Source organism: Rutidosis leptorrhynchoides, chromosome 4 (assembly GCF_046630445.1).
Source record: "Rutidosis leptorrhynchoides isolate AG116_Rl617_1_P2 chromosome 4, CSIRO_AGI_Rlap_v1, whole genome shotgun sequence".
Lineage (NCBI taxonomy): Eukaryota > Viridiplantae > Streptophyta > Magnoliopsida > Asterales > Asteraceae > Rutidosis > Rutidosis leptorrhynchoides.
Window position 1 is genome coordinate 236,749,610 of NC_092336.1, and position 21,604 is coordinate 236,771,213.

The following is a 21,604-nucleotide window of genomic DNA, read 5'->3' on the forward strand; positions in this document are numbered from 1 at the left end:
ATACATTACATTTGGTTACATCGCGAGGTACTTAACCTCTATATGATACATTTTACAAACATTGCATTCGTTTTTAAAAGACAAACTTTCATTACATTGAAAGTTGACGGCATGCATACCATTTCATAATATATCCAACTATAACTGACTTAATAATAATCTTGATGAACTCAACGACTCGAATGCAACATCTTTTGAAATATGTCATGAATGACTCCAAGTAATATCTCTAAAATGAGCAAATGCACAGCGGAAGATTTCTTTCATACCTGAGAATAAACATGCTTTAAAGTGTTAACCAAAAGGTTGGTGAGTTCATAGGTTTATCATAATAATCATTTCCATAATCTTAATAGACCACAAGATTTCATTTTCATAAATATCATTACACTCGCAAATGTATAAAAATCCATTCGTATGATGAACACCTGGTAACCGACATTAACATAATGCATATAGAATATCCCCCGCATACTCGCAAGTATGCCATAAATATTGGCAATCGCAATCACTATTTAAATCGAAGTACTAAAGTATTCCAAATTCCATAATGGGGTTTGTTAGGCCCATAGATCTATCTTTAGGATTCGCGTCAATTAGGGGTCATTTCCCTAATTCTTAGGTTACCAGACTTGAAGGAGCAATATTCGGTATAGTAATCCAACCATAGAATGTAGTTTTAAGTACTTGTGTCTATTTCGTCAAACATTTATAAAAGCAGCGCATGTATTCTCGGTCCCAAAAATATATATTGCAAAAGAATTTAAAAAGGGAGCAAATGAAACTCACAATACTGTATTTTGTAGTAAAAATACATATGACGACATTGAACAACTGAACAATGCAGGGTTGATCTCGGATTCACGAACCTATATCATTCGTATATATATTAAAACATATACTTATAATCGAACAAGCCTTGATATATTATTATATTTGATATGATTTTTATATCAATAACTTAGATATTTTATTATTTAACTAAATAACTCCATTTTATATATAAAAATATTAATATAGTGAAGTTATATATATTAAATATCTTTTTATATGAAGATCATTTGTTTGTGAAGTTAATAATTTTGATAATACTAATATTAATAATAATAATGATAAAAGTAGTAATAATAATATTGTTAATAAGGATAATGATATTAATAATGATAATGATACTTAGTTGAATTATAATAACTATGAAAACAATAATTATAATAATTTTAACGATTCCTCTTAACTTAAAATTTTAATCATTTTCATAATAATATCACAATTCCTATATTTGTAATCTTAATCGTATTACTAAAAAAAATCTTTATATTCATATTCATAGTAATCATAATCTCCGCGTTTAATTTCTAGACTAGTAACTAAAGTTTCTATAACGTCAATTTGTAATCCTAATAATAATAATAATTTATAATAATAATAATAATAATAATAATAATAATAATAATTATTATTATTATTATTATAAAAATATAAATATAAATTGAAAACTACCTTAGAAAAAGGGCTTCTAAAAAAAAATGTGCCTCACACGAGGCTCGAACCCTCGACCTTTCGAATAGCACAGACACACCCAACCATCTGATCCAGCTCGTTTTTTTTGAATTTTTATGAATCTAATATATATTTATCATATACTTCTGTTTATCCTTTTCCCTTCTTCTTCTTCAACATAAATTAACCCAGGATCGATTCCTCCACACTAATAACACCTGAAACTTTTTTTTTTTGAATTATAATTAACCAGAAATAATATATGGTGGATGGAGTTAATTAAACGAAAAGGAAAAAGAGCAAAAAAAAAAAAACGCTGAACAGAAAGTGAAGAACACGTTTGAACTCAAACTCAATTTATGATTTTCAATTCGTTTCAGACTAAAGTTACAACATGAGAGAGGTAGTAAAACGTTCCTAGAATCTTTATGGACCTTTAATTCCATCTGACACATCAAGATAAACTCTAATTTTTCGAAGATAAAAACGTTTGACTTTTTTAAAAAAATTATACTTTGACTCAAGAATTCGAATTCTACAGTTAAAATTGAAGTTTCATCTTTTGCAGATAGTTTGAAGGAATCAATACTCACAACCCTGCATTAACACATTTTGAAAAACATTTGAAATCTGGATTTTGATGGTTGAGTTCAAGAACAGGGGACGATGGGTTTTTCTTGGATGATTTAATTTTATTCAATTGATTTGTGGTAGATAAGGGTATTGTATAGTGGCTAGTTGATGAAAGAAGATCGTCTGGATTATCTAGTATTGGAATTGATCAGATTAGATAAAGGATTGAAGTCGACAGGTTATTTCAATCGTACAGGTAATGAATAAAAAAATTAAACGACTTTTAAATAGATCCTTGGAATTTTCCTGATAATATTCGATGGATTTCAATCAATTGGTACATTCGATTGGGATGGGTAACAAAATTAAGGATAGAACAAAATTACGCTACAGATTGAAAATTACATGAAATAGAATCGTACCATTTTCCTTGACTTTACATATATAATATACAATTAATATTAATAATTATTAAATACAATTATATATTATATAATAATAGTAAAATTTTTAATATCCTTAATAAAATTTATAATGATAATATTAATAAAATGATACTAGTAACATTAATAAAAATCATGTTAATGATAAAAATAATAATTTCTAGTAATAATAATAATTATTATATTATTAATAATAATCATAATATTGTTTATAAGATAATACTAATAATACATAAAAAAAATATGTTGATATTAATAATAACAATGATAATTTTAATAAGTTTATTAATAATTAAAGATAATAATAACGATGAAAATTGTGACGATCCGGGAATTTCTGACTAAATTTAAACTTTAATCTTTATATGGTTCCAACACGATAAGCAAAGTCTGTAATGATGAGTCTCAAATACTTTTAAACTGTTTCATATGTTCAATTGACCTTCGACCATTCCCGATGATTCACGAACCTTTAATTGTAACTAGAGATGTAAATATAAATAAATATTTATGTAAATAATTATATATAATAAGTTAAATATATTACTGAACTATTATGTGATTTAATCATTATGAAAGATAATTTAAAATAACTAAAACTTGTAATTTTGATTATATAGAGTATATTGAATATAAATGATTTCGAACATAAATTGTCAACGTTAGTAATGTATTAAATATATAATATTATACTTTGAGTTTACTCGTTTCCATATATATAATTAACATATTTATCTAAGTAATAAAACTTGATATTTAAAACTTAAGTGTACATATATATATATATATATATATATATATATATATATATATATATATATATATATATATATATATATATATATATATATATATATATATATATATATATATATATATATATATATATATATATATATATATAGCCGTTTGAATATGTATATAAATTCTATACATAATTAATAATATGTAAATGCAAGTAAAAATATAGTTAATAATAGTATTATATCCGTTATGATTAACGATAAATGTTAACATTAAAAATTATTGTTACCATTATTAGTATCATTATAAATTTAATTATTAAGAGGGTTATTAAAAGTATTATTAACTTGATTACAAAAATTATCATTTTATTATTATTTTTATTAGTATTATTATGATATTAACATCATTAATATTAATATTATTATTATTATTATTATTATTATTATTATTATTATTATTATTATTATTAGTTTTGTTATTATTATTAATATTGATAATAATGTTAAATATTAAAGTTGTATTATAAATAATATCATGCTTCCTTAATATGTAAAATACAGATATAATTAAATAACCAGATATATAGATATATCTTACAGGCATATACGGATTTTATACATAAAACGGATATATAAACTAAGTAAATAAATAAGGATATATATATAAATACAATTATATAATTATATATATATACAGATATATTATCAAAAAAACGAATCAGATATAGATAACAATATATATATATATATATATATATATATATATATATATATATATATATATGTATATATATATATATATATGTATGTATATATATATATATGTAAATTGCAGTTATATATTTATCTATATCTATATATATATATATATATATATATATATATATAAATTGCAGTTATATATTTATCTATATCTATATATATATATATATATATATATATATATATATATATATATATATACCTATACAGATATATATAATTATTAATATATAAATATAACCGAATATATATGTAATAACACAAGAATTAAGTAAATCTGTTCTCCATCGTTCTCAAACTGTTGACAATATATTCCCTGTCTGATTTGCAGTACGAATTGATTCCAACGTTTAGCACAAGAGTTCAAACTCTATTATACGTCCCTATATCCTTTTTATTATATTTTTTATTTTCTCTGTACTCGATTTAATTGTCTGTTGATCTCTAATCGCCATAAAACTCTATCCATTCCAGTGTGAGACAATCCATACGACCTTTTAACATCAATTGCGACCTATACATTTCATTTATCTACTACAAATCAATCGAATTAAATTAAAAAAAATCAAAGAACACAGGCTTACGTCCCTGTTATTACTTCATTTTTCAAAACAATCGATTTCGTAATCAATTTCAAAATGTGTAAATGCCATGTTGTTAGGAACCTTTACTTCAAACTATCTGGAAAGTTTCACTTTCTAATTCCTAATAACAAACGTGAATTTTCGAGTCAAACCTTTATTTCAAAAAAATCAAACTTTTTTCTTCATCATCAAATTCGAACTCAATTCGATGTTTTAGATTCAATTGAGGTTACAGAAACTTTTTAAGAGGTAATTGAAACATATTTCGTGTTGTGATCGTGGTCTGAAACACCTTAGATTTCGAGATTGGATGTTGGGTCACTCGTGTTCAACAAAGTCAGGTTCAGTTCTTCCTTTCTTTAATTTTTTCATTTTAATTAACTTAAATCACTTAACAGTCGATTCCGTGCCTGTTATAAATTCTAAAGTGTCATATAAATTAGCTAATAAGCTGGGGTCGATCCTGGGATTGATTTATAGGATGAAGAAGAATGGTAACAGATAGAAAAGGTTAAGTAAATTTGAATGTGGAATTAAATCAGGAAAGACAGAGGCAGAAAAGTGGTCGTGGATGTTGTCGGGTATACGAGGGGTCACGGATTCGAGCCCTGCAATGGCCTATTCTTTTTAAAACTTATCTATAAGGTAGTTTACTAGCATATTCATTTATTATTATTATTATTATTATTATTATTATTATTATTATTATTATTATTATTATTATTATTATTATTATTATTATTATTATTATTATTATTATTATTATTGTTGTTGTTGTTATTATTAATTGTTATTACTATTAATTATTAGTATTATAATTGTTATAAGTATTATAACTATAATATTATCATTAATTTTTAGTATTAGTATCATTTTTAGTACTATTATTATTATTAGTAATATAAGTATTATGATAAATATTATCATTTTTTTATTAATAATAGAATTAGCATAAATAGTATTGTTATTACTAAAAATTGTTAACCTTATTATCATTTTTAGTAAAATTATTATTTTACTGTCATTAAAACTATCACTATTGTCATTATCAGTGTTATCTATATTATTATTAAATTAATCATGATTACTAAAATAAAAGTTTTAATAACGTTGTTAAGGTTATAGATATAAAAATAAAGATTTTTTATACAAAAATATATTTAAATTACATAACTTAATTATATTAATATATCTACTTATATAAAATGAAAATATATAAATAAATAATGAAACTTATAAATTATTAATGTAACAAATACATCTTTAATAATAAATAAATTTATTCGATTACGAGTATATGTTTTAATATATATACAAATAATATAGGTACGTGAATCCGAGGCCAACCCTATACTTGTTCAATGATGTTATATGTATTTTTACTACAAAATACAGTATGGTGAGTTTTATTTGCCTTTTTACCCTTTATATTTTTGGGTTGAGAATACATGCGCTGCTTTTATAACTGTTTTACGAAATAGACACAAGTAATCGAAACTACATTCTATGGTTGAATTATTAAATCGAATATGCCCCTTTTTATTAAGTCTGGTAATCTAAGAATTAGGGAACAGACACCCTAATTGACGCGAACTCTAAAGATAGATTTATCGGGCCCAACAAGCCCCATCCAAAGTACCGGATGTTTTAGTACTTCGAAATTTATATCATGTCCGAAGGAGGATCCCGGAATGATGGGGATATTCTTATATGCATATTGTGAATGTCGGTTACCAGGTGTTCAATCCATATGAATGATATTTTTGTCTCTATGCATGGGACGTATGTTTATGAGAAATGGAAATATGAAATCTTGTGGTCTATTAAAATTATGAAATGATTATTTATGTTAAACTAATGAACTCACCAACCTTTTGGTTGACACTTTAAAGCATGTTTATTCTCAGGTACGAAAGAAATCTTCCGCTGTGTATTTGCTCATCTTAGAGATATTAATTGGTGTCATTCATGACATATTTCAAAATACGTTGCATTCAAGTCGATGAGTTCATCAAGATTATTATTAAGTCAATTATAGTAAGATTTATTATGAAATGGTATGCATGTCGTTAACTTTCGATGTAATGAAAGATTGTCTTTTCAAAAACGAATGCAATGTTTGTAAAATGTATCATATAGAGGTCAAGTACCTCGCGATGTAATCAACTGTTGTGAATCGTTTATAATTGATATGGACTTCGTCCGGATGGATTAGGATGGGTCTTTACAGTTGGTATCATAGCGGTGGTCGTAGCGAACCAGGTCTTGCATTAGTGTGTCTAACTAGGAATTGTTAGGATGCATTAGTAAGTCTGGACTTCGACTTAGTAGTTGTTAGGTTATATTAATAAGTTTGGACTTGAACCTGGTCTGCATGTCAAAAAGTTTTGCTTATCATTTGGTGTAAAAAATTAATTGCTTATCATTCTTAGTCTAGACACGTCTTGCTACATTGATCGCATGAATAGTGTATAGACAAAATTCATATCTTAGCGTATCTGCTAAATCATATCTTATCGTATCTATTACTGTAAACTTTGCCTAACACATTCCGTAAATTCCTCCGTAATTCACGGGTCAGTCTCGACACGTCTTATTGCAATTATTGCATAGATGATGTATAGACAAATTTACATCTCATCACATTAAACTTTATCTGACACGTCTCCTTAATTTCCTTCGTAATTCACAGGATCTTCTGTACTATATATAGGTATCCTAAGTAATTAGAATATCATCCGATATTCGAAAATCATTTCATATCAAAATCCTCTTACTGATCGTGAAAGATGGATCCTACACCTAGCTTGGATTCCATTAGTTCCGGAAGCGACTTCGAGATGCATATTGAAGTAGACCCCGAAGTCAATGAACCCGAAGTGTCTCCACCATTTAGCTATTTTTATTTCTGGAGAAGATGGGGGTGGGTCCGAGACTTACTCACTCGATGGAGAAATGAAGAAGGCGAGCCCTACCGCGAACCAAACTTACCTCCTAACATCGGAGAAAACGATGTACTCACCGGTGAACCTATGCGCAACACTGTATTCACCCTTCTTGCTAAAGTTTTTCACCTTGAAGGTCGCATTACTGCAATCTCAGAAAATATTCAACCTCTACTTCCGAATACCAATCTAAGGGGAATATTAGAAGAAGTTAGGGAACTTCGAATTGATAATCAAGATCTATCGTATCAGATGAGTGGATGGATAGAAATGATAGAGGGTAGGATAGAAACCCTGACAAGAATGGTGCGTGATTTACAAGCTATACTTATTACACCAACATCATCACCAACCTCAGCACCAAGAACACTTGTAGCACCGACAGCAACAGTACCACCATCAGCAGCACAGCAGCATAACCAGTACCAACAACAACAACATCATCCACGTCTCAACCTCGAAATCTATACCTCAAGCATAATCATCGTTCTACGAATCGTTCTACATAAACTATCTTCGTCCTTCATAGCGATTACGTAATCTCTAATGTTTTAGATATTACGTACTCTAGTTCTAGCCGTAAACCTAATGAGTTTAATATCACATTGACTCATTAAATACATGATTACGTCTGAAGAAAATATATATGTATATATATTGTTTCATAAAGATTGTAATTAAAAATTCTTTCGTACAAACTGTTAATGGTGAAAATATTTTAACGGGTAGGTAATACCCTAGGAATATTTAAGATTTCACATTAATAAGTTACACTGTACATTCTTCGAATCTAATTCAACGGTTATTTACTATCCTACTTACATCCACAGATATGCGTATCTGTTCACCGCAGAATAACCATATTCATCCAATTTCATATTTGGATTTTGACTTATCAGAACCCAACAAGTGGCATAATGAAGAAAACATTGGACAAAATAAAAATTGTTAGAATTAAACAAATTAACTATGAGAAATTTTGTTAAGAATCCACGCTAACTGTTCCTAGCTAATTGTTCCTAGCTAACTGATTACATTTTATATTATCGCAATTTACATTCTCGTAATTTTATTTATCTTCATTTAATTTCTGTTATTTACTTTACGCACTTTATTTATCGTCATTTATTTTCTGTTATTTATTTTACGCACTTTAAATATCGAGACACGTATACAAGGTTTTGACATATCATATCGACGCATCTATATATATTATTTGGAATCACCATAGACACTCTATATGCAGTAATAATCGAGTTCTATATACAAGGTTGAGGTTGATTCTATAATAATATATATACTTTGAGTTGTAATCGAGTCTGAGACATGTACACGGATCACGATATGTATTAATTAATTCGCATATTATATATTAAACTATATATGAATTATTGGACTGTCAACTGTGAACTATCGACTGAGGACTAATAACATTGGACAATTAAAATGAATTAAAATATTGATTATAACATATGAAAACTAAATAATTCTTCAAGTTTGCCACTTGATTTCATCTTAAACCTCATTTGTATCTTGACGATTACAATCTGCGTTCAAACCTTTCATGATTCTTGAAAACACCTCAATCGATAGGATGAATCAACCGCACTTCATCTACAGAAGAAAAGAGTTATGCATATAGTTATGCACCTGAGAAACTCTCAGCAACTGAGTAGAAGTTTAACACATAGCCGCGTCAGATCCTTTGGCATTTATTAGCAAAAATAACTTTGCGATCCCTTTTTAAAGTAGCCAATTTTGTCACAGCTCCAGCAAGTCAACTTCGACTTTTCATTCGAAGTAGTCTTACTATAATCCTGATATATACATTACCCTTTTGATACCAGAGAATTCCTTTATATTCCACCATATTACCAGCAGACGTACCAACAACCTCGATGCTTCTTGGCTTAAATCTCTCTGATAAATCATTATATTTATTCATTGAAACCCTATCATATACTCATCCGCATCTTGTAACGAGAACTGCCATACCAATTACCGGGAATCAGCAATCAGTACTTTGAAAACTCACAGCATATCTACATCAACAATTATATGTATGACACTTATCTCTTAGAATTATGATCTTTCATTCTGAAATTCTGAAAAGCACCCAGTCTGCAAATTAATGCGCTGAAATTTTGAAAAGTTGAATGAAAACAAAAACTGTAAATGACATCAACAGTCAAAAGTTGATGATAAAGAATGGAGTATTGGAAACACTCAATAGAAAATTTAGTACCGAAAAGCGGATTATGCGAAACTATGAAGGAAACCGTGGACAAATCACAAAGAATAAGTTTGACTTCAAAGAATCCAAATAATTCAATGCCTACTTAAGTCTTTAGCGAGTATCCTGCTCCTTACTCTAAACCCTTACGAACAATAGTCTCCATCATCCTCTGATCTTAGATATTCAAAGATATTATCGTATCTTTCATTATAAATATCCTCCATATTTCTGAAGATATTTTCATAACTTTTCAATTCTGAAATCATTAATCTCTTCATGCTATCAGTGTTACATCATATAAAAACTGTTAGTTTCTATATTCTGTAAACTTTTGAGCTTAAAATATGAATGTTATTGAAGTAATGTTGGGAACTGATGCATGAGTTAGTATAATATAATGACACTTGATCAACGTGATTATATTACAGTAAGTCATGCTGAGTTTCTAATGGAACGTGATGATTCACAGATCATAACGTCATCATGTGCCATGTTACACGACTTTTACATTTTATCTGATATATAAACATATCAAGAACAGATTTTCTTGATAGTTCTATCTTTCCCGGATATTCGGGTAATTTGATGAATTAAGATCGTGCCATTACCATTCCTTTCTTAGAACATTAACAATGTTTATTTTGAAATTTATATCTGCGAATTCTGGACCATTACAAGAGATGCCTAACCGCAAGAAGAAGAAACGAAGGGACAAAGCTCCGAAATAGAAATTGGAGTATAAATCGCAGCAAATAGGAGGGAGTATTAACTGTGAATGACAATGATTATAGGAAACAGAAATAGGGACATTGAAAAATAAGGGGAGATACAAAGCTCAATAACAACACAGAGGTTACAAACCGTGGATATTAATACGAATAACAATATAAAGACACGGTATAATTAAGAATAGTATTACCCCAAGGTTATATTAAAAGTAAACAGAATTTCTGGTGGGAGATTGAAAAGAAAGATGACATAAATGATAATTAGGAAAATATCAGGGTTTAGAATTGGATTAAGTATTTTCATACTCTTTTAAATTTGGGGATTGTATAAAAATGGTGAGAATAAGGGAACGGAAGAGCTTAATTTATAATGAAAATATCAGATAGAGTAATCGAGGCGGATCACCATATTTAATTTTAGAGATCTTAATTTTCCATACTCGCCGAAGAATCAAATCCTTTAGATTTCGAAGATTTTCTTTAATCCCTTGAATTCCGGAATTCAACCCTGACTTTGTCAAAAGTTAATACGCACCTTAAATTCTAAAATCAACCGTGACTACGTCACCGGTTAAGACGAATCTCATTTACTCATTTCATTCTTTTGTGATAGCTTCAATCGTACTCTTCGAATAATCGAATTATCTTATCCATATTATTAAACAGTAATAAAACTCTATTTATAAGCTCATATTTGTCATGAAAACATTTTTATTATTAGCCATGACCACCACACTCAAATTTCGGGACGAAATTTCTTTAACGGGTAGGTACTGTGACGATCCGGAAATTTCCGACTAAATTTAAACTTTAATCTTTATATGGTTCCAACACGATAAGCAAAGTCTGTAATAATGAGTCTCAAATACTTTTGAACTGTTTCATATGTTCAATTGACCTTCGATCATTCCCGACGATTCACGAACCTTTAATTGTAACTAGAGATGTAAATATAAATAAATATTTATGTAAATAATTATATATAATAAGTTAAATATATTACTGAACTATTATGTGATTTAATCATTATGAAAGATAATTTAAAATAACTAAAACTTGTAATTTTGATTATATAGAGTATATTGAATATAAATGATTTCGAACATAAATTGTCAACGTTAGTAATGTATTAAATATATAATATTATACTTTGAGTTTACTCGTCTCCATATATATAACTAACATATTTATCTAAGTAATAAAACTTGATATTTAAAACTTAAGTGTACATATATATATATATATATATATATATATATATATATATATATATATATATATATATATATATATATATATATATATATATATATATATCAGTTTGAATATGTATATAAATTCTATACATAATTAATAATATGTAAATGCAAGTAAAAATATAGTTAATAATAGTATTATATCCATTATGATTAAAAATAAATGTTAACATTAAAAATTATTGTTACCATTATTAGTATCATTATAAATTTAATTATTAAGAGGGTTATTAAAAGTATTATTAACTTGATTACAAAAATTATCATTTTATTATTATTTTTATTAGTATTATTATGATATTAACATCATTAATATTATTATTTTCTCTATTATTATTAATATTATTATTATTATTATTATTATTATTATTATTATTATTATTATTATTATTATTATTATTATTATTATTATTATTATTATTATTATTATTATTATTATTAGTTTTGTTATTATTATTAATATTGATAATAATGTTAAATATTAAAGTTGTATTATAAATAATATCATGCTTCCTTAATATGTAAAATACAGATATAATTAAATAACCAGATATATAATTAAAATACAGATATATCTTACAGGCATATACGGATTTTATACATAAAATGGATATATAAACTAAGTAAATAAATAAGGATATATATATAAATACAATTATATAATTATATATATATACGGATATATTATCAAAAATAAAAAGAATCAGATATAGATAAATATATATATATATATATATATATATATATATATATATATATATATATATATATATATATATAAATTGCAGTTATATATTTATCTATATATATATATATATATATATATAAATATCTATACCTATACAGATATATATACTTATTAATATATAAATATAACCGAATATATATGTAATAACACAAGAATTAAGTAAATCTGTTCTCCATCGTTCTCAAACTGTTGACAATATATTCCCTGTCTGATTTGCAGTACGAATTGATTCCAACGTTTAACACAAGAGTTCAAACTCTGTTATACGTCCCTATCTCCTTTTTATTATTTTTTTTTTATTTTCTCTGTACTCGATTTAATTGTCTGTTGATCTCTAATCGCCATAAAACTCGGTCCATTCCAGTGTGAGACAATCCATACGACCTTTTAACATCAATTGCGACCTATACATTTCATTTATCTACTACAAATCAATCGAATTAAATCAAAAAAATCAAAGAACACAGGCTTACGTCCCTGTTATTACTTCATTTTTCAAAACAATCGATTTCGTAATCAATTTTAAAATGTGTAAATGCCATGTTGTTAGGAACCTTTACTTCAAACTATCTGGAAAGTTTCACTTTCTAATTCCTAATAACAAACGTGAATTTTCGAGTCAAACCTTTATTTCAAAAAGTCAAACTTCTTGTTCATCATCAAATTCGAACTCAATTCGATGTTTTAGATTCAATTGAGGTTACAGAAAGTTTTTAAGAGGTAATTGAAACATATTTCGTGTTGTGATCGTGGTCTGAAACACCTTAGATTTTGAGATTGGATGTTGGGTCACTCGTGTTCAACAAATTCAGGTTCAGTTCTTCCTTTCTTTAATTTTTTCGTTTTAATTAACTTAAATCACTTAACAGTCGATTCCGTGCGTGTTATAAATTCTAAAGTGTCATATAAATTAGCTAATAAGCTGGGGTCGATCCTGGAATTGATTTATAGGATGAAGAAGAATGGTAACAGATAGAAAAGGTTAAGTAAATTTGAATGTGGAATTAAATCAGGAAAGACAGAGGCAGAAGAGTGGTCGTGGATGTTGTCGGGTATACGAGGGGTCACGGGTTCGAGCCCTGCAATGGCCTATTCTTTTTAGAACTTATTTATAAGGTAGTTTACTAGCATATTCATTTATTATTATTATTATTATTATTATTATTATTATTATTATTATTATTATTATTATTATTATTATTATTATTATTATTATTGTTATTATTATTATTATTATTGTTGTTGTTATTATTAATTGTTATTACTATTAATTATTAGTATTATAATTGTTATAAGTATTATAACTATAATATTATCATTAATTTTTAGTATTAGTATCATTTTTAGTACTATTATTATTATTAGTAGTAACATAAGTATTATTATAAATATTATCATTTTTTATTAATAATAGAATTAGCATAAATAGTATTGTTATTACTAAAAATTGTTAACCTTATTATCATTTTTATTAAAATTATTATTTTACTGTCATTAAAACTATCACTATTGTCATTATCAGTGTTATCTATATTATTATTAAATTAATCATGATTACTAAAATAAAAGTTTTAATAACATTGTTAAGGTTATAGATATAAAAATAAAGATTTTATATACAAAAATATATTTAAATTACATAACTTAATTATATTAATATATCTACTTATATAAAATGAAAATATATAAATAAATAATGAAACTTATAAATTATTAATGTAACAAATACATCTTTAATAATAAATAAATTTATTCGATTACGAGTATATGTTTTAATATATATACAAATAATATAGGTACGTGAATCCGAGGCCAATCCTATACTTGTTCAATGATGTTATATGTATTTTTACTACAAAATACAGTATGGTGAGTTTTATTTGCCTTTTTACCCTTTATATTTTTGGACTGAGAATACATGCGCTGCTTTTATAACTGTTTTACGAAATAGACACAAGTAATCGAAACTACATTCTATGGTTGAATTATTAAATCGAATATGCCCCTTTTTATTAAGTCTGGTAATCTAAGAATTAGGGAACAGACACCCTAATTGACACGAACTCTAAAGATAGATCTATCGGGCCCAACAAGCCCCATCCAAAGTACCGGATGTTTTAGTACTTCGAAATTTATATCATGTCCGAAGGAGGATCCCGAAATGATGGGGATATTCTTATATGCATATTGTGAATGTCGGTTACCAGGTGTTCAATCCATATGAATGGTATTTTTGTCTCTATGCATGGGACGTATGTTTATGAGAAATGGAAATATGAAATCTTGTGGTCTATTAAAATTATGAAATGATTATTTATGTTAAACTAATGAACTCACCAACCTTTTGGTTGACACTTTAAAGCATGTTTATTCTCATGTACGAAAGAAATCTTCCGCTGTGTATTTGCTCATCTTAGAGATATTAATTGGAGTCATTCATGACATATTTCAAAAGACGTTGCATTCGAGTCGATGAGTTCATCAAGATTATTATTAAGTCAATTATAGTAAGATCTATTATGAAATGGTATGCATGTCGTTAACTTTCGATGTAATGAAAGATTGTCTTTTCAAAAACGAATGCAATGTTTGTAAAATGTATCATATAGAGGTCAAGTACCTCGCGATGTAATCAACTGTTGTGAATCGTTTATAATCGATATGGACTTCGTCCGGATGGATTAGGACGGGTCTTTACAAAAATGTAATAATAATGTTAGTAATAATAATATTTATACATCTCAATTTCATATCTATATAGTATATCATAATAATATTAGTAATACTACTACAATAGTTTATATATATATATATATATATATATATATATATATATATATATATATATATATATATATATATATCTTAAATTCGTATCTATAAATCATATATTTAAAATAATATAATTAATAATACTGATTTTAATATTAATATTAATATTGGTACTAATAATGAAAGTATTTAGTATAACAACTATATATATATATATATATATATATATATATATATATATATATATATATTGTAATTACTTTTAATATATTAGTGTTACAATTTATTACTTATGTAATGTAACTACATAATGTATATTATATAACTAGTATTGAATACTAAATTTATACATATTAACATATATATATATATATATATATATATATATATATATATATATATATATATATATATATATATATATATATATAATAATAATAATTATAGAAATCATATATATATATATGTATATGTTCATTTTAATTATTTTATATCTCAATTCACATATTAAATTTTAAAGTTTAAATTACATTTTATTATTTCCAATTATTATTATATATACTTACATTTATTTATATAACTATATTTATTTAAAACAGTTGTTCGTGAATCGTTGGGCATAGTCAAAGGTTAATGCATTCATGTAAACTGTTTCAAAATTTTTGAGACTCAACATTATAGACTTTGCTTATCGTGTCGAAACCATATAAAGATTAAGTTTAAATTTGATTGGAAATTTCCGGGTCGTCACACATGGGAGTTGTGTGCTAATCCGATTTTGAAGTGCTCGTTGTGTAACGATTGTACGGACTCGCATGCCCATTTATTTTTCCAGTGTTCATTTTCTACGCATGTGTGGGAGAGAGTCACGCGAATGTTGCGTATTAATGTGGGTTGTAATGACTGGAAGGGCTGCGTGCAATTGCTCACATTGCAAGCTAGCCACAAATGTGCTCGGTTAGTGGTGGCTAAGTTGTGTTTAGTTGCTACTGTGTATTCTCTTTGTTAAGAAAGAAATAATCGTATCTTTAAAAGGTCGCATAATCGTTCGGTTTAGAATGTGTTCGAGTTAATTAGATTCCATGTACTTTTAAAGCTGATGACCATTAAGTTCAAAGACTCGAGCCGCGCGAACCAAATGAAGGAAGATTGGCACATTTGATAGTTTTGTTTTGTTGTGTCATTGTGGCTAGTTATTGATTTTGTATTGATAGCTAGTTGGTCGTTTGCTGGGCTTCAAGGCTCTCTTGAAGTAGATGTCCCGTATTGTAAACTTTTGGTTATTATTAATAATATATGTCGGGGTAACCTTTAAAAAAAAAAAAAGACCTCTTTAGCAAAGTATTTGAAATTGTTGATAGAACGGTATGTTTGAATGACACAATTAAACTGTAAGTTTTTTTTTTATACGCTTTTAATGATATTAGCTATTAAAATTAAATTCTGAATGTTACTTGCATAATAATACAATTTTTTTTTTTTTTTTTTTTTTTTTTTTTTTTTTGTAATGCAGGTTGAGGTTGTTTTAGAAGTGATTAGTGTTTGTAGCTTATTGGATTAGTGATTAGTGTTTGTAGCTTATTTTGACCTAGCTTAGAGATTAGAGATGATTGCTTTAGGTGTAGTACCGTAGAATGTTTTTAATTATTTTGGCTTGTATGTATGTCTTGTACGCATTCTAATTTTCCCGTGAAAGGTTTGTGATTTTATAAAAACTTACAAATTTTCAAATGGTAGTTGCAATTAGGTAGTTGCAATTATGAGCAATTAATTGTTTGAACTGGTAATCACACTATCCATGAAAATTATGTGTATTTTCATGAATTGTGACTAATGATTAACATTCTCACATTCACGAGCTCGAGTTGTGCTTAACGAGCCCGGGCTTTGCTTAACGAGCTAGAACTTTGCTTAACGAGGCAATCAAAATGTTTATTTTAGAAAATTTACGAGCTTATCTTGAGTCGAGCTCGAGCTTTTACAATGAATCACGAGCCGAGCTCGAGCCAAAAAATTAGAGCTCAATTCGAGCCGAGCTCGAGCCAAAAAATTAGAGCTCGATTGGAGCCGAGCTCGAGCTTTCTAAAAAAATAAATTAGCCGAACTCGAACGCTACCAAGCATGAATTTACAACCCTAGTTGAAAGTAGTTAAGTAGGAACAACTTACTAAATAACATTAATAAAATCAACTAAACCAAATTGTAAAAGTAGTATAACGAAAAACAAACTAAATAACGTTATAATCAATCAAGTTAAAACATTGCATTAGCAAGTTTTTCATTTTATCTTGTTTGACTTCTTTTCTCTTCCACCCCATCTCGAGAAACAGACATCTAAAGGTGAAACCAAAGTCTCCACAAACTGTACACAGTTTTTTTTAAAGAACCGATGAAAGTGTTCCGGGAAAGAAATATTAAGCGTTTCATAAGAGCTTTTCAAAACGTCGTAAATAATGAGTTGACTAAAGGGATTCACCATAAGAATTTTCCCATCATCAAAGATATTAAGAGTGTGGTAAAAGATGTCCCATTTTAAATCTAACGTAAATGAATGTGTATTCGCCCACGTAGAGTCAACATCATTCATCACCCACAACTCGAATTTAGATGAAGTGGTCATCTTGAGCGCACAAAGGCATCCGTTTATCGTACCTATATCTCCAATAAAATTGGAACCGCGAGGTAGAACTATCTCAGAAAGAACCATATCTTTAACACCAAAGGCAAGCAACACATGTTCCGATCTAATCCAATACAAATTTCCATTTGAAAACGTACCCACGGGATAGGCAAACGTAATGCAGTTGATGTCGTATTTTTTCGAACTCTGTGAGCTCCACGAATTCGTTTTAAAGTCGTAGACCTCGCAGATATCACGACAACTCGTGAACTTAACAATTTTAAGGTCTTCAGTGGGATTAGTACCACCGTAGCCAAATCCAAATCCGCTCTTACAACTAATAATCTGAGTAGGAGGATCTAAAAGTTTCTTAAACTCGCCAGTAAAAGGATTGTATAAAACGAAAGCATTTAGAGTGAAGTATTCATTTAGAATGACCATTAGGACTAACCCATTGAACGATCCAATAACTCTGGCTCCTGTACTGTACTCTAACGGATACCGACGCTTGAATGTCGTATAATTATTATTGTCGACGTCTATGAAGTCTAAGTATCCCTTGTTTATAGCGAGAATGATGGCTTTGCGTGATCTCAAATTCATAAAGTACGGCTCCATAAGCATACAATGCCAATACTTGGATACGCACCGAAACCGTACCAACGGCTTTGCTGGAAGCCTAGCAAGTATATTGATAATAATCTCATCAGGTAGAAAGGTGACGACCATCACAATACAAAAAAACCAAATAGATGTATGTCTTGAATGTGCACGGGTGAAACCAAAAGTTGGACGTTTTTTAGCTCTACCCACTTTCGTGTTCGTCACAAAACCCTAAAGCTTGACTGATGAACTTTTATTAGTAATTGAAAACCCTAAAACCCCAAATTAATTGTAGATAATCAAACAAAAACTATAAAATACATACAAGATCAAATTGGGAAGATAAATTAAGTTTTTTTTTTTATATCTCGATCCTGCCAAAAGTGCCTAACTTCATACAGTCAGTGACCGTAGTTTCTTCACCAGATTTTATCGGTTAACAACGACTGTTATTCCGAAAGAAATAGAAATTAGGTTTTTTTTTTTTAAGACATACTTTAATTTAATTTAATGGTAACCCAACTCAAAATATGAGAGCGCAACGGCTCAGTTGTGCAAAGGTGGTTCAGCCCAATATAAAGAGGAATGGACTAAAGCCCATTACTATTGAAGAAGCCCATCACCTATTTACGAGTAAGTTTTAGTAACATGTTTTGTGACTAACGTTGTTTTTTTCCCTTTCAAAAAAAAAAAAAAACAAAAACAAAAATAAATAAAATATCCATTAAAAGTAAGAATTTTGCTAGCGACAGTCATAAGTGTTGTCATTAACACGCTTTAAGATGTACATGACAGTTATTAGTCACTTTTCTAATGACGGTTATCATAACGTACAATAAATTAAAGTGTGTCAACGACAGTCCTTAGGATTTTCGTTAGCAGAATCCTTAAAACAAAGTCAACTTTCATATATATATATATATATATATATATATATATATATATATATATATATATATATATATATATATATATATATATATATATATATATATATATATATATATATATATAGTGGTAGGATCAAGAGGGAAGTAACCAATCGGGGGGAAGCGGAGGGAAGCAATTTTTTTTTTTCGTTTTTTGAAAAAACTTTGTTCACGAACATTATAGATGAGATGAAAATATGAACATTTAGTATAGACACTTTGTGATAAATGTTTTTATTTTGGCGGGAAAACGCTCGAAGAAGTAATATATAACAAATATCGTGTTTTTCAAGCGTATTTTGAGGTTTTAGCTATTGGGGTTTAGATATTAGGGTTTAGATATTAGGGTTTAGATATGAACGTTTTTTTTCTTCATGTTTTGTGAAGTAAAATTTAGCCCGATTTAGAGTTTAGGGTTTAGGGTTTAGGGATTAGGGTTTGGTGTTTTGGGTTTATGAAATAAACCCAAAACACCAAACCCTTAACCCTAAACCTAAACCCTAAACTCTAAATCGGGCTAAATTTTACTTCACAAAACATGAAGAAAAAAAACGTTCATATTCTTCACGAACAATATTAACTTGAATGTTATTTTTGTCGATCGTTTTCCCGCATAAATAATAACATTCATCACGAAGTGTCTCTTCTAAATGTTCATATTTTCGTGTGATCTTGATGCCGGGAAAAAAAATTAAAAAAAATGAAATTTTTTTTTTTTTGCTTCCCCCCGCTTCCCCCCGATTGGTTACTTCCCCATTGATCCTGCCCCTATATATATATATATATATATATATATATATATATATATATATATATATATATATATATATATATATATATATATATATATGGGAGAGGATCCAGTGAGAACTTTTTTAGTGTGAGAACTTTAGGAACTCAAAAATACACTGAAATTCGAGCAAAAAAGGTGCGGACGAAAAAAAAGGGGAATTCGAGCCAAAATACAAAACACAGACGAACAAAAATTTCATATTCGAGCAAAAAAAAAAAAAAATCGAAAAAAATGTAGAACACATTTTTGTTGGAATATCAAAATTTCTGTTCGACTAACTATGTGTTCTACATTCTTGCGTTCGAATTTCAAAAATGTAGAACACATTTTTGTTGGAATATCACAATTTTTGTTCGAATATCAAATTTTTGTTCGTCCTTGTTTTTTTTGTTCGACTTTCTCCATTTTTGCTCGACTATCATGTTTTTTGCTCGTCCGTGTCCTATTTTTTGCTCGAATATGGAGTTTTTTGCTCGAATTTCCCATTTTTGCTCGAATTTCAGTGTATTTTTGAGTTCTCGGGGTTCTCACACAAAAAAAGTTCTCATTTGATCCCTCTACTATATATATATATATATATATATATATATATATATATATATATATATATATATATATATATATATATATATATAAGGAATTTAATGAGACACTACATAAACACAACACAACAAAAGCTACAAAGCAAACAAAGTAATCATGGCGAAAGTATTCGTGGTCTCAAGTGGGTAAAGCTCTCGTGGTTTCGAGTGGATGCAGATGGTCGAGGTCTTGCGACAGTGGTTTTAGTTTGTTTTTATATATTCAGGTTGTGGGTATTTTTTGGTTCAGGTCGTGAGTATGGAGGTCAATAAAATCTGCTTCAGCATGGTGGTTATTAATCGTGGGTTATTTCTTTGTTAATCATCTTGACATATTACATAATCACCACTCGATTTGATTGCATGATTGGATTGTTGGTTTAGATTTTCGTGGGTTCCGTGGTGTGATTTTCTGGTCGTAGTCTGTTTCCATGCTTTCATTCGGGTGTTTGCCCTGAAGTGGTCATGTGATATGTTTTGATTACCAAGATGGTTTCCTTTCATGGTTAATCGTTCATATGTTGTTTCTTTCTTGTTGGATTTGTTTTCGAGCATGAGAATTTAGAATCGTTGTTGTTGTAGGTTTTCCTACTCATGTTTTGATTTATATGTTCTATATTCGTGTGTAGATTTATGTGTTAGTCGATTCGAGTTTGAAGTCGTTGCATTATAGAAGGTCCAGTAGAGAGTCGTGTGATATGTAACTCACTTGTATATCTTCAAGCATCTTGCTAGTATTTTATTAATATAATTATTATTGCTTTTAAAAAAAAAAAAAATTGATA

General features: G+C 27.8%; 1 protein-coding gene across 1 annotated transcript; it reads right to left on the reverse strand.

The window, feature by feature from the left end:
- Positions 1-17,571: 17,571 nt before the first annotated feature.
- On the reverse strand, positions 17,572-18,642 carry LOC139841490 (F-box/kelch-repeat protein At3g06240-like). Its single transcript, XM_071831706.1, has one exon. It carries the CDS (start codon positions 18,640-18,642, stop codon positions 17,572-17,574), a length of 1,071 nt encoding a protein of 356 aa, XP_071687807.1.
- Between the last annotated feature and the right edge of the window lie 2,962 nt (positions 18,643-21,604).